Below are 23817 nucleotides of genomic sequence, written 5' to 3' on the forward strand. Positions count from 1 at the left end.
GGTGGAGCGGGAGTAGAGCGACATAGACCTCTAAATTTTGGGCGGGGCAATGCCAGACATCTCTCTCCGCCCATATAAAGCCTCACAGTTTCCAAAACACCCGATCTCGGTAAAACAATCATAACTTTTGCGTAGAGTCCGATTGTGACCAATTTTATATCCATCGGTATCTAAAAAAAAGTAACATAACAAATTTTCCAGCTTTGGCCATGCTACCGATTTTAAAATGGTCAAATTTGGCTTGCAAAATTGAGTAACTAGCAAGGTAGCTCACTAGTAGAAGTCATTGTTATGTCAGTACGATGTGACGCTAAACTCAGCTTGTGCTCCTTGCTAGAAAAGCAGCGTAAGCTCGATGGATACAGCTGATTAGTACTCCCTCCGGATCGGTTTAACATGCGTTGCACCCAGTTTAAAATAAAGTTTGAGCATTAATTTGATCAACAAAATATAAACTTTATGTCTGCAAAATCTAGATTCATATTCGAAAAAGCTTTACAACGATATATTTTGTATAACATATATTTCATATTTTATTGACTAAAATAATGGTCAAAGCAATTTTTTAAACTACGTGCATGCCGGATCAAGAGAAAGTACTTAGGGCATCTCCAACGGGCCGGCACATTTGGACGTTCGAAATGTCCGATTGTATCTGTTTGCATCGGCCCGCGGACGCCATGCGGCCCAGGGCGACCATTTGCGTCGGGTACCTCCGGCGGTGCGGACGTATTTTTTAGCGGAGACAGCGTCAAGCTCATTAATGGTGTTTTACGTTCCGTCGATTAACTGTTCCCGTGCGACGACGGTCGTTCCCGTGAGCGCCAATACATTGGCAAGTTTCGCCGGCGTTTCGCGCGCGGGAAACTACCGCGCGGCAACGCCGTTTTCCGCCCGCCGTGGCTATATATGGTGGACACCGGCGGGGGTGACGGGCACACCTCAAGATATAGCATCCATCCATGGCCGACCACAACCTTAGTTGGGAACACGTTGTTCAGATGTGACGCCGCCGGCGTTCAGGCCGAGCAGCTGGACCTGGAGGCGGCGGAGGTTGCGGAGGCGGCAGAGCGTGCGGAAGGGCGCCTCGCAGCGACTTGGGCGAAGATCGCCAATGCCATGGTCGACCTCGCCGACGCTAGGGTGGAGCTCGCGGAGGCGCTGGCGGCCCCACCAGCGGACACCGTCATCCACGACATCACGGACGACGACCACCCTCCCTCCCATGCCCGGCCGCTTCGAGTGCGCCGGCGACCAGTTCGTTCTGGTCGCGTCCTTCGAGACCCTTGCTGGGGACGCCCTGGGTCGTCAGGCTTGGTTGGGGGGTGGAGGAAGCCCACAGCTATGCGATCACCATGGCTCGGGGGTACATGTGTTGCGACCTGGACTCGCTCCAGCGGAGGGGCCCTTCTCCCGCACGTGTCGAGCAGGAGAACCGGGAGCTGGCGGGCGCCATCGCCGCTAGGGACGAAGCGGTGGCGAGGCGGCTAGGGACAGGGCCCGCTTCCACGCCCAGCTGGCGGGGTTGTAGGCGGCGGCCCAGGCGGCGATGGCGGCGGAGGCGGCCCAGGCGGCGGTGGAGGGCAACTCTATGGCCAGGAAAGTCCTGTGGGACTCCTCTCTGGCCGAGGCCCTCGAACACCGCAGGCGCCAGGACGAGATGTCCGTTCGCCGCCGTACGCGGCGCGCGGAGTGCGTGAAGCGCTCCCGCTTCGACGACGGCGCCGGCCCTTCCGGCGTCCGGTGGTAGGCCGCGGTGCTGCGAGTAGCCGAGGCCGGTGTAGGCCACGCGACGACGAGTAGGTACGGCCGTTGTAGTTTTAGGTTAACTCGACTAACTATCTCTGTAAAGATGGTCCTTTTGGCCAATCAATAATCATGAAAAAATATTTTGCTTAACTAGTCACTACCGACCGGGCCCGGATGCACCCAACACGGACACTTTGCGCGACCGCGGAGCGTCCGCGGAGACGCAAACCTGGCGCATATTTGGGCCAGGTTTGCGTTGCCGCCGATGGCCCGGTCAGTTTGCGTCGCCCCACCTGGAGCAGGGTCCAGACCCATTTTCGGTCACGCAAACGGTTGCTCAGCGTCCGTTTGCATCTCCCCGACCAGTTCTAACCAACGCAAGCACTAATTGCTGCTTGGAAAATTACCATTTGTCGTAGTAGTTATATTTAAATTTTTAATCAAACTGCGTTTACATTTGAGATGAAATTATTTTGAAATGAGTTAAAGCTGCCGGTGGGTGTCGATAAGTTTCTTGAAGCCGAAACTCGAAAACCCTGCAACACAATGACACGTCACTAGATGATTATGGCCTTTTCTTGCCTTCGACTGATGCAATGAAAAAAAAATCTAGTAGAAAAGAGAATAAAACATGTGAGTGTCCCCACTACTATAAACGGGAGTTTCATGACATGATCAACCCAATTTTGACATATGAGCACTGATAACCACGTGTTTTGTTTTTATATAAACGCCTTCGTTAATTGCACTTGACCGGCCGCACAACCTTGCACCGGGATATCACAATAATGTTTTGTGCCGAGCGAGATATACCTTTAGGAAATAATAATAAAGGTGGACTTTGAGGAGACAAAAATAGTCAACATATACATCGTTTTGAAGTTTTGTTTGTGAAATGTATTAAGTTCATTAAGTGCATCGTTTCGTGAATTACTACCGTTGAAATGCAAACGGTCGTGAATTAACTTTAGGCTCGGAATAACTGAATATGGTCAATTTTTACATTAGTGGTGTTTGATATCGTAGTAAAAAGTCTCTTACTCTAAGTTTGCTCTCCATGAAGATTTTAGAATAGAGAAACAACGTCGCTAGAGGAAATGAGAAGCAATGGTTTTCTGAGATCCCACGCTGCGGAAGAGGCACCTCCAAGAATTTGTGACCCCATGGCGCTGTACTATCCATATACCTGACCCATGCATGGTTACAGAATCTAGCATGAGCGGGAGCTTTCCAAAAATTATTTGGGTTGGCGCGAGCGGGATCTTTGGGCGAAACTTTTGGAGCTTTCCAAAAATTATTTGGGTTGGCGCGCGAGACAAAAAATCCTATGCCGAAAATATTCGGGTTGGCGCGCGAGCCCAAGTTTCGGTCAAAACTTTGGGAGTCAAAACATCGCCTCCTTTCCTTTCTCCCTCCGTCCGTCCCCACGCCGGCGCCGCCTCCTCCCGGACGACCTCGCCGGCCACGCCGCCCTTCTCCTCTACCACACCACCTTCCCTGCTCCCCCAGACCCGCGCCGCCTCGTGCCTCCGCGAAACCCAAGCGGAGCGGCTGCTGATCCGGCGTCCAAGACCACCGCCCGACGCTGGCCCTCGCCGGCCGCCGCCGCCGTCCAGGGGCAATGAGAGGCCCTCGACCGGCTGGAGATGCACCAGTCTCGGCCGGCCATGTCGACAAAGCAACACCACCAGCACATCGGCAGAGGATGAAGACGGCTGGATCTCCTTCACGGCGTCCGCGTCGAGCTTGCTGGCCACGGTAAGCTCTCGGCCCCCTCTCCTCTCCGCCACCAGTACCTTGACTTCGTCCTGCTCAAGCCCGCTACCATGCAGAAAATGAAGAGGAGGTCCCCCAACTCCTGTCCCGGCACATCCAAGGACAGGCCGCGCGCCGGAGCTGCTGCAGCTGGGCGTCTGGACAGCGACAAGGGCGCGCAAGGTGACGCCGTCCTGGACATGGCCGACCTGGAGGAGGAGCTGTCCCAGATCGATCCATACACCACGATGCCCGCCCACACACCTAAAGGTCATCATCTTCGAGTTCCTCGGTAAGTTACTCCTCCTTTTCCTCCTATGCTATTTCTTCCAAAAAAAAAAAAATGTGCTCTGCTCCAAGAACGTTTTGCTGCACTACTAATTCCATTTCCAAATTTTTGTTCTGATGTGTACTGCTCATTACATGGTGTGTAGAGGTCTGAAGAGGAGCTGGCTTGCTGGAAGGAGGATGTGCCCCAGTTCGATCTGAATTCAGAAACAATTCATCACCAACCAGCCCTAGGCAGAGGCAAACCATTCGACCCCTTGTGTCGTCCGTTTCGGCTCCGTCCGTGCCGTTGTAGTGGATGTCGGTCAATGGCACCTTTGGAGAAGGCTCTGGTTCGAAATCTGCCTTGTGCATGATGTGTGGTATGTCTTAACCACTTGATCTGTCCCTGCTTTGCTCTGTATGATGTGTAGCTAGATAGATCTGTATTTGTGCTATGTGATGACGAGCTAATTGAAATTTACCACACTTGGCCAGTCTTGTCTCGCTGGAATGATGATTACTGTTTGGTAGTTGCTAAGCAAACCAAAGTTTGTTTGGTGCAAAAATGGCTTCGATTTTCTGCAGTCTGCACTTGCCATTAGCCGAGAATGTCAATATCATGTACCAGTAGCAGTTCAGTCCATCTATGCACATATCGGTCTTGCTTTCTCCTGCACACTCATATGCCTTGTGCAAAAAATGTGAACCACTCGATATGTCTTTAGAAAATTGATTGAGTGTTAGCTGAAGAATTCTGCACAGCTTGGGAATTATTATCTATCAGCTTTCATACTTTTCAGGTTTAGACTGTAATCAAGGGGAGTCTTGCTCTGAAGTTGGTAACCTCACAAGATTAGAGGGTCTTTAAAAAATCTGTTGTGCCATAAATAGTTTGAGGCTATACTTCACTTGACACATGCAAACTGGAACATTAGAATTCAGCTTCAGCTTTTAGCAAGAGTGCAGTACTAAATTCGACTTTCTAGTCCATAGTTTGAATGTCAAGTGTTGTCCCCTCGTGTCGGCTCCCTCAGTGGCGTTGTAGTGTCTGTGGGCCAGTAGCACCTTCGGAGAATGCTTTTGGTTCTAAATCAGCAGCTGTGTGTATGATTTATGGTATGGCTTTATCACTTGATTTGTCCCTGTTTTGCACTGTTTTGTTGTAGGCTATGTATGGTGCGTAGCTAGATATGTATGTATCTGTGCTACGTGATGATGAGCTATTTTAAATTTACCACACTTGGTCAGTCTTGTCTTGATGGAATGATGATTATTATTTGGTAGTTGCTAAGCAAACCAAGGTTTGTTTAGTGCAAAAATGGCTTTTGCTTTTCTGCAGTCTGCACTTGCTATTGGCCCAGAATGCCAATGACATGCAACGGTAGCTTCAGTCCATCTATGCATACATTGGTCTTGCTTTCTCCTGGACACTCATGGTCACCAATGTTAGACCTGCCCTTGTTCACCTGATATGTCTGTACCTACTATGTGCAGATGCAACATTATAGCTTGCTCCAAAAAAAATTATAACTCGTTGAATTTCGTCACTTCATCATCTATTTTGGGACAAATATTACATGCATTTGTTTGAAATGCAATGCATTGTCTTACTTGCCTTTCACCCAAAAAGTTTACCTTTTCGGAAACACTTTAAGGTGGCTATCATTTAAAGAATATAATATATCTAACATTCAGTTATGGTTTTATAACTTAAATGCTATTTCTTAGTTCTGACACTATTGGAACATATGTAGTGTTGATGTGTTGTTGAAAATTTCGAATTAATTGCTTACATGCGACTGATTTCTGACTCGATTTGGCAGGAAAGCTTTTGTGGCCAGTTGCACCATATGTCTGATGAGTTCTGCAGCGGCGCATGTGGCATCCTTGCTATTTACTTTGGCTTGAGAAGCAAAATAGGCGTCAGTTTTGTTTCATGAATTGTGGTCTGGATGTGCAAGTAAAGCAGGTCATGGTAACACTTCTCAGTTGTTGAAGAGGACATCCAGGTTAGCAGAGAAGCTGGCAGACCTGTAGCAGCAGAAGCCTGGTGCACCATTTTCACCTGTTGGAAGCTGGAAGAAGACTCATTTGTTGTAATTGTCAAACATCAGTGTCTGACCCAGAACTGAAACTTATTCGATTCAGTGCGTGTGTTTCTTATGCTAGCTGAGTTTGAGTCTTAAAATGCTTAGACATGCTAGCATGTGCATATTTGTTTGTGTGGCTGTCCCAGAAACAAGGTTGCTCATGCCAATTTGATGATTTTGCTGATTAGTTGGATTGACTATGTCTTGTATTTTCATAGCGGAGAAAACTCTCAGATTTTGGAAGACAAACATGAATTGGCATAGTGACCTACTGAACTAAGTTTGCTTTATTTTTTGATCATCTTTTGATGTACGTGGGCATGCCAAGTTTTTTACATGTTGAATGAAAATTGTAAACGCCTCTGATATCATTAATGATATGGTGAAAATCCTTGTTTTTCTAGCTATCCAGATTTCCACGTGGGTTAGCCTTTGGTCGGCTAGCCTTTGGTTCAGAGAATAACTCGTGATGTTTTGCTACAAGCATGGGTAGCGGTAATCCCTTTTCATTAGCTATCTAGTTTGGAAAATGAGCCAACATTTGGTTCAGATTTCAGAGCAGTGTACATGGGTAGTATTCACCTATTCGAACTGCTCTGCAAGTTCGTTTTTGATGGAGCTGGAGACCGGAGTCGACGAAGGAAATACCAGGTCGTCACCACCGGCAGCCTCCCCTGCCAGCGGCGGCGTGCCTCCCCCGCAGGCTAGACGCAGTCGAACGCTGCTGTACTTTGCGAGACATGAGATGGATGAGAGAGCCGATGTTTCAGAGAAAAGGCTAACAAGGAGAAAGTCCAGGAAAAACGCAGGGAAAAAGAAATCTTATCACACTTGTGAGAGACATGTAGAGTGAGGAGACTTTCATCTCTCCGAAAACGTAATGGCACCACTAGACTTGCCCGAGAGAGAGAGAGAGGAGAGACTCACCCCCACACCCACGCCAAAGACATATCTAGTGTTGTCGCGGCCCCGTCCGCCCTTTTGTTCCAACTTGCTTGAGAGAGAGGAGACTTTCCTTAGGTAGAGAGTCCCCTTCACCCCACCCCACCCCACGCTGAGGGAAAACTTGCTCGATAACCTTGGTTTCTTACTGAGGGAAAACTTGCTGTTGTACGCATCACACCTTCCTCTTGAGGTTCCCAACGGACGTGTGCTTTACCGTCACAAGCATTCACTTCAACTGCTCTCGGTCGGATCTCGTATGGTGCTAGTGCCGTCGTCGGAGGATCATCAGGTTGGAAGCCGCTTGCAGAAGATGTAAGCACTGTCATTTCCCTTGCATGGTTATTAGGTAATATAGGCATTGCAATACTGCTTTGTGTATTACTTGGTTGTCCTGAATGATCATGTCCATTTTAATTCTGCATATGATGTGTGCTTTAGGATTATCATGTGCCGCTTCAGTTTGGTTGCATAGCTCATCCAAGTAATCTGTGTGGTGTTGTTGGCATTAATCAAGTATGAATTCACTTAATTAATTTCAAGTGCTAATTATGATGCCACTATTTGGATGATTTATTCATCCCAGGCATGTATAATTTTTAGTTGTTGTGTTATGGACGAAACTGAGTATTTACTACACTATCAACTGAAGGTTTAGGGGTGGGGCAGTGTGTTGTTGTTATAGGGTGAAGTACTGGCATTTTTTAGAATATGCAGTGTGTTGTTAGTTACTGCCAGTTTATAATGATTTATGGATGTTTACATAATATCAGTGACATTGCATTTTTTATCACTGCATTTTTCTTTTTGCCCGTGTGTGTAGGATATGCATCTATTGGTCTATTTTTACACTCAACTAGTTCTCTCTACTATACTGATTGCCCTTGATGTCAAGTTCAATACATGATTCTAATCTTCCTTTGTGATATAGTGATGGTCGCAAGTTCAAGTCCTTGATGGGATTGCCTCAACGAATGAAGAAGTGCGCAATCAAGCAGATCAAGAGGTGATTATGATCTTCCTTTGTAATTTTGTTGTGCACTCTGTACTTTCAGTATGGTTCATGTGAAATATAACCTGATATCCATTCATAGTCTATACTGAAAACTAGACTGAAATGCTATATTATATAACATGTTCATTACGGCAAAACATGTGGTATTGTGCAAAAAAATCCATGTACTTCATTATATCTAGCTTGATGTACTTGTGAAAATAAATCTGTAGACTCAAAGCTTTCTTAATTATTGATTGAGTTCGGCATGTCCTGGTTCTTATGCTCTTGCAAATTTGATCCCTTCACATGAACATCATTAACCAGTACTACACCAAGTCATGGTCCTAGCTAGTCTTGCATGATATATTCACAAGATATAATTGTTACAATGATACTATACTACTCTAATCAGTAATATATTTCTATAGCAATAACTTCTCAAGTCATATGTACTTACTACTGCAATAAATCTTGTCTTCTGCGGTCATGGTCATAGGGTCTCCAAGTGCAGACGACATCATTAACCAGTGTTCATTTTCTGTGATGGATTTTGTGTTATTTTGATTTTCATTATGTAGCCACTTGCGTGTGATTATACTGTGCTTGTAAAATCAAATATACATTGCTGCTAGACATGTTTTGGAATCAGAACAATGTGAGGAGTTCGGGAGTATCACGTGGGAAATGTATGGGATGGAGCCCATGTGATTTTTTTAAAATCCTAAAAGTGTTACCGCTGGCGAACTGGGCCTATGTTCCAGGGTTAAGATGAGATACCCCTGGCGAATTGGTAAAACGCCGGTGGTAAACTGGGTTACCCCTGGCGGATTGGAAAACGCCGGCGGTAAATATTACCCCCGGCGGTATTCTGGGTTACCACCGGCGGTTTGCAATGAGCCGGCGGTAAGTCATTACCACCGGCGAGGTGATCGCCGACGAATTGCAAACCGCCGGGGATAGGCCATTTCAGTGCGCCGGCGGTAAGGTTTTCTGTACTAGTGTTGAGTGTTTCGTTATAACAATGTAGGAAGAATAGTTTGCTATTAATAAAGTCCCATGAATGGACTTTCTATAAATAAAATTGATTGGTCACAAATATCCTTAATGGGTTTTTAGGGTTTTCGTGCCGATTTTTGAAATTCCATTATTATTTAAGACTAAATAATAATATTTAATTTAATTTAATTACATCATTAAAACATTTTGCGACACACATGGCAATTTTTAATTAGTTCGCATTATTTAGGAAATGGTGAAAATGTTTATTTTGTTTCACAAATTGCACTTTCATGGCATTTCGTGATACTAAGTTGTGATAAAATTTATATACTAGTTGATGAAAAATATGATACTAATCACAATAATTCTTACGGTACTAATTTCATGAATTATGTTCTTATATGAAAGCTGAAATTTTGATTCCTAATTTTTTCGAAACAAAATTCTTCGATCTCATAATTTTTTCCATCTTCTAAAAAAATAATAATTCCACTATAGTAACTCTGGGTACTTACTGATACTAACTCTCGGAATTTTGTCTTTCTATGAAAATCAAGAAGTTCATGATACTAATTCTATGAAAATCATGTAAAAAAGATCAGTGAAATTTTAAGTCATAAATGGAATATTAAGGACAAGACAATGTTATTTTCTACTCTCTCAGTTGTATAATTTTTGTCGTCATTTTAGTGTGAACTGCAACCACGACAAATTTTATGGAATGGAGGAAGTATCATCGTACTTATTCTACTAAAATATTCTCTACTAATTCAAGAAGCTTAATGTCATAAAAGAAGCTTAATCTTCATAATTACAACAAATTAGTTAACAGTAAAATGGGTCTAGCTAGAGCCCCTCACAGCGATTTAGTGTTGTGAACCGTCTGATGCATGTATTCAACGCACCCGATCGTCCCAAGTCACCGAAAGGTCACTGGAACCAAATTCCTCCGTTACTTAACATCAAAAGCATGCTCAATATTATATGGGCCGCTACTGTCGAAACCGATCTGGGAGTTCTGTAGTGACACACGAAACTCGCACGCGGCTTTAGTGACAACACCCTCATATATATAGGGCAAGTGAGAGGGTGGGGAGGAAACTCAGATCTCACTTCAGAGTAGTGCCATGGGGTAATTATTTTGGGCTGTTGGATGGGGGAAGAATGGACAATCAAGATCATGTAGCGTTGGGCAATCCGTGGGTGGTGGACTGCTGTGGTTTGATTGGCCCCTCTAGAATCAACAATTGTTTATGTGCTGGACTGCTCAGGTGGTGGAAACGTGATGGGTAATTATTGACTAGCTCCACTCATTGGGCCAACGGTGGAAAAAAAATCATCCACTAGCTCCGTTCTTTTTTAATCAACGCCCTGACATACATGCATGTAGTACTTGTTAAGCATGGCTTCGCGGCGATTATTTTGGTCCGGAGGGAGTATAATTTAGCTGGACTTATACGAGATTAAGGCAATACTAGGAGTGTAGACGGATCAGATCAGATTTTGCCGGTACCACATGCTTTACCATCTTTTTTTTGCATTTGAAACAAAGCAATTAATGACCGGTTACGTATTTGAATGCAAATATAGTGGCCAGCGGATTTAAATCTGAAATGGAGCAGAGTCAACCAAAAACAGAATTAGCCGAATAAATACTCTCGACGATAGATAATTGTACATATAAAAGAAGTTGAGAGGGATTTAACCTTTCAGCCTTGAGTGAGTCAGTTTGTTGAGAAAATAGAGATATGGTATAGGCAAAAAAATTAAGCACTGATGAGATGGTATAAATGTAAATTGAATAATATAATATCAGTTCGTCGGTAGTAAAATCCGGATTTGAACATGCTCGCCAAATGAATTCGGTACTAACTCGCTGGTCATGACTTCTGACTTGAAAATAGGATTATTAGGTTTGAAATTATCCAAAATTATGTTTTGATAATTCATATCTGCATGTTATTTGCTATACTGTATCGTACATCATATGTGGGACAGCACTTTGAACATTGGATTTTTTTTTTTAAAGAAAGGATATGGATATGGATATTTAAAACAGATTCATGTCACGTTGTTAGGTTTTGTAATTGGGATACCATAATGGAAACCAAGACGCTCATGATACTAATTCTATGGAAATCATGTAAAAAAGATCCGTGAAATTTTAAGTCATAAATGGAATATTAAAGACTTGAGCATGTTATTTCCTACTCTCTCCATTGCATAAATGGAATATTAAAGACTCCCGCGTCGGTCACCTCGCTTTTCGTTGTGTCCGGCATCACCGGTGCGTCCCCTGTGGGGTGGGGACGGGCTCGAGGCGCCGGACACCGTATCGGGCCGCGCCGGACAAAAATGGGCTTTGAGAGAGCGACTGAAAAACATTTTTTGTTCGGCGCGCCCCAAATCTCTTTGGGGGACGTTTTGGGGACGCGGGCTAGAGATGCTCTAAAAGGTGTGCGCGCGCGTCTAAGGGGTGAGTGTAGGCACGTTCTCAAAAAATAAGTAACCTTGTGTGATTGTGTCTAACTACTTCAGATACGTGTCACCTAAAATTTAAACTGAGTGGTTAAGAGTTGGGCCGTGTACACCGACGAACAGTGGAATGATCACGACTTGCACATGCATGAGAACTGTGTGCACTGTCCACTCACGAGAAAAAAAAAGTATCTACCCATTAGGCCAACGGTGAAAAAGAAAATCATCTACTAGAAGACGTCCGCGAGGCATTTCGTGATCGACGCCTGCGTCTTCTCACACGACGCGGCATCGGCCAAGGCGGCCTTGGCAGCCTTGTTGCCAGTAGGACGCCCTGCCGACGTTGCTGACGCCGCGTCCAGATCAATGGCGTCCTTCCCCTTGGACAACGACAGACGCGTCAACCGCCATTTCTCATTCCCTTTGAGCTTGCTATAGCAATGCATCAGCACGAACGGCTTATGCCCATCCGAGTTCCTCGCGTAAACCTCCATGGCCCTATCAAACTAGCCAAAGGAAGCGGAATTATTTCATCGAACACAATGTAGGCGCTACAGATTATGGAAGAAAGAGTCGTACCATTTGGGAGAGGTCGGCGCCGCTCTCGGCTCTCGTCAGTAATTCCTGATGGTATCCATGGAACATGTTCACCGACGCCTGGATGATGGCCCATCGCGTCGACATTGCCCTTTGGCTCCTCTTCATTGTCACTTTGTTGTAGTCGCCCTTGATGAGCTTGCGCTCATCAAACTCGGCCTTGATTCTCGCCCAATACTTCCCGTGTTTTTGGTTGGCGCCGATGATGGAGTCATGGCTCACCGTCGCCCACGACTCGCACAGACAAAGATCCTCCAAAGCCGTCCACTTGGGGCCTCGTGTGCCCGATGCCTTCTTCTTCTTTTTCTTCTTCACGCCGTCCGCGTCGACCTCCACGAGATCATCGTCACCGGCACCCTCCCCGTCTTCTTCCTCGCCGCCCTCTTCGTCCTCGTCGTTGTCCTCGTCCTCCACCCCCTCCTCTTCATCGTCCTCCTCTTCCTCAGCACCCTCAGCACCGGCGCCGTCGAATTCGAGCGGCCCCCTGCGGCCAGTGAAAGGGTCGCCGTCCGCACCGGGTCCTGGCTCGCGCTGCTCGTACGCCGGTGAGTAGAGGTTGTTTGGGTTGAAGCCGCCATGCGACAACGCATCCTGGTAGTGTGGCGACAAGTTAGGCGTCACGCACCCGGGAGTGCCGGAGGGGGCGTCGGATGACGACGGAGAGAAGACTCCCAGAACGTACACCGGCACGTTCGTACTATATGGGCTCACGTTGGTGGCGGCGAGACACCCGGCCACTAAGTGATGGTGCTGGCGCGCCGCCAGAGCCTTCTTCTCCTGCTCCGCCGCCCTCCGCCCTTTCCGCTCCGCCGTCGACATCTTCCAGCGCAGACAGTCTTCATGCCACTGATCATCGGTCATTCCTTCCGGCCTCTTCTTCGGGGCCGGCGCCTTCCGCGGCTTCGCGAACGGCGCTTTCGCCCCTTTCGTCGCATTGTTCGGCGGCTTCTTGGCCGCTTTCTTGGCCATCTTCTTGGGGGCTACCGGCGGCGTCATGGAATGGGGAGAAGGTAGCGGCGGCGGGTGGACGGCGGGAGGGAGAAATGAATCGGCGGGGAAAGGAGAAATGAATCGGCGGCGGGGAAAGGAGAAATGAGTCGGCGGCGGGGAGGCCAGAAATGCGCGGCGGGATAGGCGCGATATGGCGGGAGGGGCGGGATTTGGCGGGAGTGGGAGACGATTTTTCACTGAGCCGCTGACGCGCCGGGCCCGCGTCGGTCACCTCGCTTTTCGTTGTGTCCGGCGTCACCGGTGCGTTCCCTGTGGGGCGGGGACGGGCTCGGGGCGCCGGACACCGTATCGGGCCGCGCCGGACAAAAATGGGCTTTGAGAGAGCGACTGAAAAACATTTTTTGTTCGGCGCGCCCCAAATCCGTTTGGGGGACGTTTTGGGGACGCCGGCTAGAGATGCTCTAAAAGGTGTGCGCGCGCGTCTAAGGGGTGAGTGTAGGCACGTTCTCAAAAAATAAGTAACCTTGTGTGATTGTGTCTAACTGTTAAGAGTTGGGCCGTGTACACCGACGAACAGTGGAATGATCACGACTTGCACATGCATGAGAACTGTGTGCACTGTCCACTCACGAGAAAAAAAAAGTATCTACCCATTAGGCCAACGGTGAAAAAGAAAATCATCTACTACCTCCGTTCTTTTTTAATCAACGCTCCGAGGGCATCTCCAACCGAGCAACCCAAATGAACGCGTTGGGCTGTCTGTTCTGGGTCGTTTGGATGGCCGAGCGGACACGCGGACAGCGGCCCGCGTCGGCGTGTCCGTTTGGGTCGCACGCTACGCCCAACGCGCGGACGCAGCGCATATGTAATAAAATAACAGAAATGAAAATGAAAAAGGAAAAGAGCAAAAAATAAATTTAAACTAGTGGTTAATTAAACTTAGCCCTATTTGGGTAATTTTTACACAAAAGAAAGCCCTATATGGGCTTTAAACTTAAAAAACTCGCGCTTCGGGGCCATGGCGGCGCGGAAGCTCTAGCCCGCGCGTGCGTGTGGTCGGAGTGGAGAGTGAGGACTGGATAGGGACAACCCCCTTCCAGTCCACATTTAATAGGACTTGAGCACCGACAACTGGGCCAGACACACGGACCAGGCGGACACGCGAGGACGCCGCGTGCCATTCGCGGCCACGCAAACCCGGTCTAGATTTGGGCCGGGTTTGCATCATTCCGGACGCCGCGGCCGTCCGCTTTTGCGGTCCGTCTCCGCGTTGGGCCGCATTTTGTCCGGCTGGACCCACCCGAACGCGCGGGCACGAGAAGGGTCGCTCCGTTGGAGATGCCCTGACATACATGCATGTATGCATGTAGTACTTGTTAAGCATGGCTTCGCGGCGATAATTTTGGTCCGGAGGGAGTATAATTTAGCCGGACTTATACGAGATTAAGGCAATACTAGGAGGGTAAACTGATCAGATCAGATTTTGCCAGTACCACATGCTTTACCATCTTTTTTTTTTTGCATTTGAAACAAAGCAATTAATGACCGGTTACGTATTTGAATGCAAATATAGTGGCCAGCGGACTTAAATCTGAAATAGAACAGAGTCAACGGAAAACAGAATTAGCCGAATAAATACTCTCGATGATAGATAATTGTACATATAAAAGAAGTTGAGAGGGATTTAACCTTTCAGCCTTGAGTGAGTCAGTTTGTTGAGAAAATAGAGATATGGTATAGGCAAAAAAATTAAGCACCGATGAGATGGTATAAATATAAATTGAATAATATAATATCAGTTCGTCGGTAGTAAAATCCGGATTTGAACATGCTCGCCAAATGAATTCGGTACTAACTCGCTGGTCATGACTTTTGACTTGAAAATAGGATTATTAGGTTTGAAACATTTGCATTATCCAAAATTATGTTTTGATAATTCATATCTGCATGTTATTTGCTATATTGTATCGTACATCATATGTGGGACAGCACTTTGAACATTGGAATTTTTTTTAAAAGAAAGGATATGGATATGGATATTTAAAACAGATTCATGTCACGTTGTTAGGTTTTGTAATTGGGATACCATAATGGAAACCAAGACGCTCATGATACTAATTCTATGGAAATCATGTAAAAAAGATCAGTGAAATTTTAAGTCATAAATGGAATATTAAAGACTTGAGCATGTTATTTCCTACTCTCTCCATTGCATAATTATTGTCTTTAATTTAGTGTGAAGTACAACCACGACAAAATTTATGAAAAGAAGGAAGTATCATCATACTTACTACTCTAGTAAATTATTCTCTACTAATTCCAGAAGCTTAATGTCATAAAAAACACTAAGTCTTCATAATTACAACAAATGTATGTCTTTGGTTGCATCGAAATTGACCTGAATATAAACATCCCGCCACACACACACAAAAATAATGTAAAAAAGGAAAGGGAAACCCCTTTGCAACGATAAAGTGATTGAAACGCAGGCAGAATCCACTAGTGAGATATGATGGGGCATGGGTCCTCTCCTGCACGGCCCTGTGATCCTGTCGCTGCCTAGATCTGGTGTTGGCACGGCATTGACGACGACACGCTGTGTGTTCCTGGCATCCTGTTCATCTGCCTTGGCACAGATTTAATGCAATGGACATAGCAGCCGGCTTGCAGGAATCAAGATTCAAGGAGGCGAATCAGAGGGCGCCTTGCTGCCGCTTCGCCGGATTTGGAGGTCTCCAAAAGAACTCAACTTGCATTGTCAGCAGAACGGCCTCTCGCCACCGCCGGCCGCCGTCGTGGTGTTGGCCCGCCGTGAAACCGGCGGGATCCTGAAGTGCCAGAGCCGGCCGGTCCCTCCGACCCGGAACCTGTCGCAGAGGAGCTCCTCGGCGAACATCCTCTCCACCCTGCGGTCGACGTCGTGCAGGAACACGTCGGTGTCCCCCTCGCCTTGCCTCGCGCGCGCCATGGCGGCCGCCGTCCATATCGCCGCCATCCTCCCGGGCGCCGACGGGAAGTACCCCTTGGGCGCGTCCACCATGAGCACGTCCCACTCGTTCTCGTACACCTCGGCCGGCAGGTCGTGCAGCGCGAGCGGGCACGCGGCGTTGGCGCGGACGGCGGGCTCGGCGCCGGCGCCGGCGCCGGGGACGCACGAGGGGAACCGCTTGTAGGAGCCGAGGAGGAGGTCGGCGTGGTCGAGGCGCGTGCGGTAGCGGACCAGGTGCGCGCGCAGGTGCGGCGACTGCGAGCGCACCACGCGGTACCACTCCGGGTCCTCCTCGAGGAACACGGTGGCGCCGCCGGGGTTGAGCGCGTGCCAGAGCGGCGAGTCGTGGCCGAGGCCGAACACGAGCAGCCGCAGCGGCGCGCGGCGGCGGAGCACGGCCAGGGAGAGCGCGAGCTCGGCGCGCGACTGCTGCGGCACGGCCCGTGTGGTGGCGTAGTACACGGCGGCGTCGGCGAGCGCGGCGAGGCCGGACGGCTCGTACCCGGCGCCCGAGGGGGCTGTGACCGCGGGCAGGCACGGCAGCAGCGGAAGGAAGGGCAGCGCCGGCGAGGTGAGGAGGGTGGCGACCAGCAACGACGTGGCCACGAGCAACGCGGCTGCTGCGACGGCGAGGAGGCGGCGGCCCGGGAGCTTCATCGCGGGAACTGTCCGGACCTTCAGAGAGTTCAGTGCGTGTGTGTTGGAAAATGGGGCTTGATCGTCAACGACGGAGCTGCAGTATGCTTTCTTGGAGTGTGCGTGCGTGTCGACGACGATGTTTTGCTTCTCGTTTGTAGAGACACGGAGTTTGTTTCTCCTTTTGGGACTTCGTTCTAGTAATTTTCTTTGGTGTACTATTTTCGGGACAGATGTAAAACTCGGCACTGTGCGACTAGGCCTACCATCCATCCTCCTCCACGTGCATCTGCCGGTGCATGGGCTCCTCTCACTGACCATGAGTGCCACAAGCCCACAACCAATATCATTCATGTGCAAATACAGTTCACCTGAAGTGTATATGTGTAATTTTTTTCTAATCCTTCTAGCCACTGTTAGTGTAATGATATACAAATTATCACATGCGTGCAAAAAATCATTGATTTGTTGACAATATTCTTTGGTTGAATGAATTATTGTAGGAGGATCGTCTTTGTGCAACAAGAGCATTTTTTTTGAGTATCTTTTATCACAACCGCTCTTTGTGGCAGAATTTTAAGTATTTACCATTTCCGCGTGAAAGCATGTCGAGAAATAGGGAAGTGTAATGAAATCTAGTCTTACTCAGTGGTGCAAAAATCGAGCCCACGTAACCAAATGCGTCCTATGAGGTTGCCTGACGTTGCACGCATATCTTCTTTCCCGCTTCTGTTCGACCACACCTCTCCTCTCTACCTTCAAGCCTTCACCTTATATATTCAAGAAGGAGCGTGTACCTGCAACTAAGAGGCCCCCACTATGATCGTGAAGCCTTAACAAGCACTTTGGAAAACGGGCCTATATCACCGGTTTGTAAGGGGCTTTAGCACCGGTGCAAATCATCCGGTGCTACCCCCCCTAGCACCGAACACCGGTTGTGTTACAAACCGGTGCTAAATGGGCACGACGTGGCTGGCTGCCGAGCGTCCGGGCAGAGAACCTTTAGACGTGTGTAACGTGTTGTCACTTACCGGTGGCAGTGAGATGTAAATAAGCAGCCGCTCCGTGTTTACTGTTTCGCAGAACCAACTCCCACATATTTGTACCAAAAGTTGGAGCAACTACATAGATTCAAAAAAAAAAACTAAAGCAGCTCCAACTTTCAGAACCATGGAGCTAAGGAGGGGAGACCGAAGCACTCCTCATCTAAAATACTTCAAACTGAGTTTGGTGAAAAGAATGCATGAGAATTTCATGTCGCAATACATTATGTTTGAGAAAAAACAAACAGCAACTAAGCGAGATAAGGTAATCCGTACAGATAGCTGCAAGTATCATTTGAAGGAAATTAAAAGTTCACGAGATATAATAAGGCATGATAACCCAGGTCCAACTGCTCATATTGTCAACACCACACTTTTCCTAAAGTCAAAACACCAAAATATAGGATATCCCAATTCCCAAATAGAAGAAACACAGCAACTAGCAGCCTTGTTCGTAGCACACAGTGATTCTTTGTGAATAATCAGATACTTCAACAGCCCAAATTCACTCACCTCTCAAAGCTGAAACCTGCATAAAAGAACAATAAATTTATAGGGTCAAATGGAAGATGATATAATGGAACACTAGTACACAGAGAGGGGCAACAACAGTATTCCTTCCAAAATACGAAGATTCATGAATCTGGCGCATAGGGGAAACGGGGTTGGGAGGACTGTTTGTAGTTCTCAGGAGAACCAGATGTAGAATTCGATACAAACCAAAAATTACATATCTAAGGTTCACTTCCATAAAACCTATTGTTTTGGGGCATCAAAGCGGTCTTCCAACACAACTTTCATCAGTAATTTCCATCGACTAGACACTTACGAAAACTGAAACAAATACATATTGTGAAAATATTTTCAAGATATATTTATGTGCAAGGTTTTCATGTACTACCTCCATACCGGATTAATGGGCAATTACACATTTCGAGAAACAAGTTTAACAATAAATTTGGTCAATAAAATATGAGATATATGCCACAAAAATTATACCGTTGGATTCGTATTCAAAAAATGTTTTCAATAATATAACTTTTGTGATATATATCTTATATTTTATTGACCAAATTAGTAATCAAATTTGTTTCTCGAAGTGCGTAATTGCCCATTAATCCGGTATGGAGGTAGTATCAAATATTCAAAACCATTTTTTTCTGAAAATGTTGACTTTACTATGTCTAAAACAAATAAACAATAGGTGTTATAGAACTGGAGGGAGTAATCTTGAAAAACAAAATGTTAACAAGAACCACTACTTGACTTACTGTCGGTTGATCTGCTGGTCCTCATGATGTTAATTTGTAGATCAAATGTGCTCAACATCTTTATAATCTTGTAAACCCTCTCATTGACCTCTGCGCATTTGATTTCAACTACATTGAGGTGTTTGAATACTGCAGGCAATTGATCTGTATGGCTGCTTTCTTCCTTTAGCATCGTTTGTTTGGGTCCCTACAGTAAACATACAAAATCAGTAAGTAAACGTATAAAGCTTTTAACTCTGAAACTATCTGCCAAACTCAAGTACCTCGTTAAGTTGAAGAGTGAGTTTCTCAAGCAACGGCGAGTGTTGGAGAATGGTAAGTAACACACCAAGGTCAATTGTCACACACCACTCATTGAGCAATAGAGTCTTTAACTTATCAAAAGTAGGACATTTCCAATCTGTAAACTGCACGACAAGGAGAGTTATAACCTTACTGTGATAGAAACATGAAAAGTATGATAGTAGTGCGATGGGATGTAATTATACAATTGTGTATAGTTCAATGTACAAACAATTAATGAGAAGCATATATCACATAATTAGTGCTTTCACAGTTCCATAGAAATATTTGTGGCAAAGAGTAGCTAAAGTGCTATAGTTAGATAACATATTATTACACAAACGCAGCAAACTATTCAAGTATAACAAATTCATTGTATTTATAGGTTTCGTCAGTTGTTATGTAGTGTTTGCTGGTTTTGTTAGTCAATGAAGTACTCAAGCGTGTACCTTCACAATGGGAGCAATCAACTCCAGGTGTGTCGCACTAGACAAACCTCCAAGAAGCATGTAACCATCATTCTCATCCTCACCGGCACTACAATCCTCACATATGCCGCAATTGAAACATATATCATCACTTCTTCGACACTCAAAACTATAGAAGTAGAATAGCCTGACAAATGCATTTTGGAGCAATGGCATAGACTCAAGCAGAGGAGTTGTACCATAGTTGTTGTCTAGTTTCAGAGTAATGGTATTTGGGGCAGAAATGCAGGTCCGGCGATCGCTCCAGTCGAAGGTGCATCTGGAGATCATCACGCGCTTTACAGACTGGGATGAAATCTTGCTTGCCACGATGTTGCAACGGGACAACCTTAGATCTCTCAAAACTCCACAGCATGAAAGATCAAGAATCTCATCATCCAGAAGTATATTGTGAAGCTCTAATCGCTTCAAGTGCCCAGAGACGATAGGCCTGACTCCGATCTTCAGAGGGACGTCTAAGTCGGTGTCAACAATGAGCACACGAACATGGCACTCGGACACAGCATGTGTAATCCAGTTCTGGACCTCCGCATCATCAACTTCGCATAATTCATCAATGTTGATATGACACTCGTCAAGAGGCACATGGCGATTCAGCAGCACACGATCCACCAGCCTCCTCATCCATGGCATGCGGAACCAGAAACCGCCCACGATGCTGCTGATGTGGAGGCTGTGCATAGACTTCTAGTGGTGGCGCCAACCCCTGGCAAGGACGCTCGTCCGCACGGCCTCCTCTGCAGGGAGGAAGCCAAGCACGTGGTGGATGGCCTCATCCGGGAGGGCGCTGATCAGATCCGGCCCGCTCTCCGTGGAGGGTATCTCGTTCCTGCTCCCCGGAGGCATTCCGTCGAACAGGCCGCGCTGCACAAGTGCAGAACGGGCAAATCAATGGTGAAGTACAAGGTCGAAAGAGTAACAATGCACGCGACGCAAAAGACCATCAGTGCATCGTTCCGTCTGCTCACCTTCAGGCAGCTTTAACTCGCCGTCGGCACCGGCAGCGGAAGGCACAGGGGTCACCGGAGCAATAGTACACGAAGTTGGAGTGGGAGAGAAGTGAAAAAGCCTAAGGTAAAAGGCGTCCCAATTAATCTGCTCTCTCAAATTCAGGACGCCTTCTCCTCTTCCACTGGGCACCGGAATTGAGGAGGCGCGCCGCCGAGTGTTTCAATCTGAACATTTTTTTTCTTGAGGTAAAACATAGTAATATATTAAGCTACCAAGTCACTTCAATTAAAACCTTCCGGTCTCCTTCGATACTCTGGTAAGAAAAAGAGTGCGTCTAAAACTTACTGCTTCGACAGTCACACAACCTTTACATCGTTCAAGTAAACGTGATAAGCTACTCTCAAACAAACAAACAAAAACTTGCACAGGGGCTTGCAGCTGGTTTAGGCGTGTATTGTACTCTACTTTCTGAACTGATCCTACTATTTCAAATTAATTGAAATTATAATTTTATTTTGAATATATTTTCTCTTAGTTTGACTAAGTTTACAAATAAATATGATGATATCTACAACATCAAATATATATAGCATACAAATATGTTTCATGATGAATCTTGTGAAATAGTTTAGCATACAAATATATAGCATACAATATTAAAATTTGGTCGAACCAAAATAAATTTAATTTAGGGCAAAGTTATAACCTCGGTAAATTTGAAATGGAGGTAGTAGTTCATGATGTGATGTAACTACTCATGTTTACTCTTTGTACAACACATTTTGAGTTTTGTTAACGGTGTTGGTTAACTAAACCGAGTAGTGTAACACGAAAATTTGTTTGTGATGTAAGAAGATGGAGGAAGTAAGATGGAACCCATTCTCACTCATTCCGCGCCACGATAGACGTGACCAAGAAGAGATCCTGGTTTGCCATTCATGTACCTGTGAAACCTCATGGTATATCTTTAGGTTTAGGTTTGTTAGGGGCACCGATCATATGTGGTGGTGGTGTTAGCCTTGTTCTCATTGACTTTGATCAAAGAAAATGGGAAGATAATAATGGAGGGGGTGTAAAAGAGGTCTTTGTATTTGTGGGAAACAAATTGGTCAAGGTCTTGTAAACCTAAAAGGAGGGATAGGTGCTATAGATGTCTACCTTCATCAACTAGTGCACGGTGCATCGTCCCAAATCACTCACGATGTTGCTATAGGTACGACAAAAATCGTACGAAATATGTACGATGTGTTAGATCCAACCGTGCATTCGAAGGGCTAATGGGCTAAACGCCACCAAATCACAAGGCTTTTCCAAACAAGCAGCATCGTGTGGGCTAGTTCTGCAACCATATCACTCCTCACTTCAGCCAAGCAAACCCTGTAGAAGCATCTCATATCGATTTTAAGGCATGGAGCATGCAATAGATAGATTGTACACAAGAGACGGGTAAATACCGTTCTTTGTTACTCCAAAGCCTTTGTTTGGATCCCCTACATGACTGTCATGGGCCCCTACAATGAGTCAAAGTAAAGCCGAAACCAGATACATGATGTGTTGACCCACATCAATTGAGTGTGAGCTCGTTTATCTTGAGCGAAGGTAAATTACCCGCTAGACGAAAATCGTACAGAGTTATGTTGTACATATAGTAATTTGGATTCACTTATAGTGGCAATTGGAGACCTGCATGAATGTCAAGAGCATTTAATCGGTGACCCCTTTTTTGAGAATAAACAAGGTAGCAAAACAGGTGGGGGAGACCACCAAGAGAAAGACTAAAACTAAATGTTGATCAGTTGATGGCAGTTTCCTTGAGCGGTTATGAGAAGCAGGAGCTGGAATGATACTTCAGGATGACCAAGGAAGTGTGATCTTTACATCCTATAGAAGTTTTCTAAACTGTGCTTCAACGCTTGAAACATAAATGTCAGCATGCGACAAGGGTTTGCGAATAGCCCTGAACTGGTCGACGGAGCCAATCAACCTGAAGATAGACTGTGCCACGGCGATGGCGATGATATCAGCGAAGGAGACTGGCCAATCCACACTTGTCTATATGGCTTGCACATAAAAAAAAGGTTTTAGAGGAATGGAGATTACAATCAAGAAGATAGATAGAAGCCATAATGTGGCTGGACACATCATGGCAAAACTATATAGGGAGTTTTGTCATAGAAGCTTTCCCTTAAATGATATTGGACACAAAGATTATACTTCCTCCGATCCAAATTAATTGACTTAACTTTATCTAGATACAAATATATCTAGATCTATTTTAGCTCTAAAGTACATGCATGTGTAGACAAAGCTGACTTAATTAATTTGGATCGGAGGGAGTAACTCTTCCATGATTCAATGCGCGAAGAAAATAATTTCGAACCTTGTCTAGAAAGCGGAACATCAATAAGTCACAAAATTCTACCAGAGGCGGAATATTTTTTTTTTCACAATCAATACCACATATATTCATAGTAACAAATAGTACATGGTAGAGATACACGAGAGGACTCCAACGATTATAAATAAAGTCTAAAAGATAGTAACAAATCTTCGAGGTCTTCAAATTCTTTCTTCTTCCAGAAACATAATCGTGTACTCTTCTGAAAGCAGCAAAAGATAGATAACAAATTATAGACCTGTAACCGACGAAGGTTCTCCTATAACTTTTTGTGCCGCAATACCAAGACTGTGCGCATGCACGCACCCATTAAAGCAACATCGGCAAGAGTACCAACACCAGTATGTCAGGAAACAACAACCGACTAGCCTTGTGGACTTCGATGGAAAGCTGAGAGTACGAATCACCCTTGTTGAGGACGTAGCAGACGGGATAAAAACTGCGAGGATAATCCTCCTCGCGACAACAACGATAAATGATCCAAAATCGATCAAGTGAACTAAGATCTAAAGACCCATACTTAAAGGATTATAATCTTTCAACACCACCATTAACGTTGGAAAGGATATCTCATCGTCAAACGAAAGTTCGAAGATCAATTATTGCAGACGATGCTATCTCCTTAGAGGGGAAACAAACAAGAAGACTACCAAAATCCTAACATAATCTACTAAAAACACTATTTTTTTTATTAAAAACTCCATGTATAGGGTTCTCCGCTCCTCCTAATGCTGGTGAAACTGACTGCAAAATGAAAGCCGGTAGGAGGAGGAGAACCAATCTATGGAGGAGGCTGAAATAGAGGCAGCTATCTTTTTCACGCAATGCAGAAACTAAGAATTGATGGTCCACCCCAGAGGCGGAATACATGTTCTACGTAAACACCATGTAGGAGGCGGAATTATAACGCCCACGGCCTAAACCCCCGGAA

At 45.8% G+C, this 23817-nt stretch overlaps 1 protein-coding gene and 1 long non-coding RNA gene across 2 annotated transcripts; one reads left to right on the top strand and one right to left on the bottom strand.

The window, feature by feature from the left end:
- The first annotated feature begins 3362 nt into the window (after nucleotides 1–3362).
- LOC124650319 lies at nucleotides 3363–5853 on the top strand. The gene is made up of 4 exons (XR_006986949.1): nucleotides 3363–3507; nucleotides 3582–3796; nucleotides 3939–4124; nucleotides 5598–5853. It is a non-coding gene; the product is annotated as an uncharacterized LOC124650319 (long non-coding RNA).
- Nucleotides 5854–15521: 9668 nt separating this feature from the next.
- LOC124706347 (probable methyltransferase At1g27930) lies at nucleotides 15522–16474 on the bottom strand. The gene has a single exon (XM_047238009.1). The coding sequence runs from the start codon at nucleotides 16472–16474 to the stop codon at nucleotides 15587–15589; it is 888 nt and encodes a 295-aa protein (XP_047093965.1). The 3' UTR covers nucleotides 15522–15586.
- Nucleotides 16475–23817: the final 7343 nt, after the last annotated feature.

The sequence above is a fragment of the Lolium rigidum genome, chromosome 4, assembly GCF_022539505.1.
Source record: "Lolium rigidum isolate FL_2022 chromosome 4, APGP_CSIRO_Lrig_0.1, whole genome shotgun sequence".
Classification (NCBI taxonomy): domain Eukaryota; kingdom Viridiplantae; phylum Streptophyta; class Magnoliopsida; order Poales; family Poaceae; genus Lolium; species Lolium rigidum.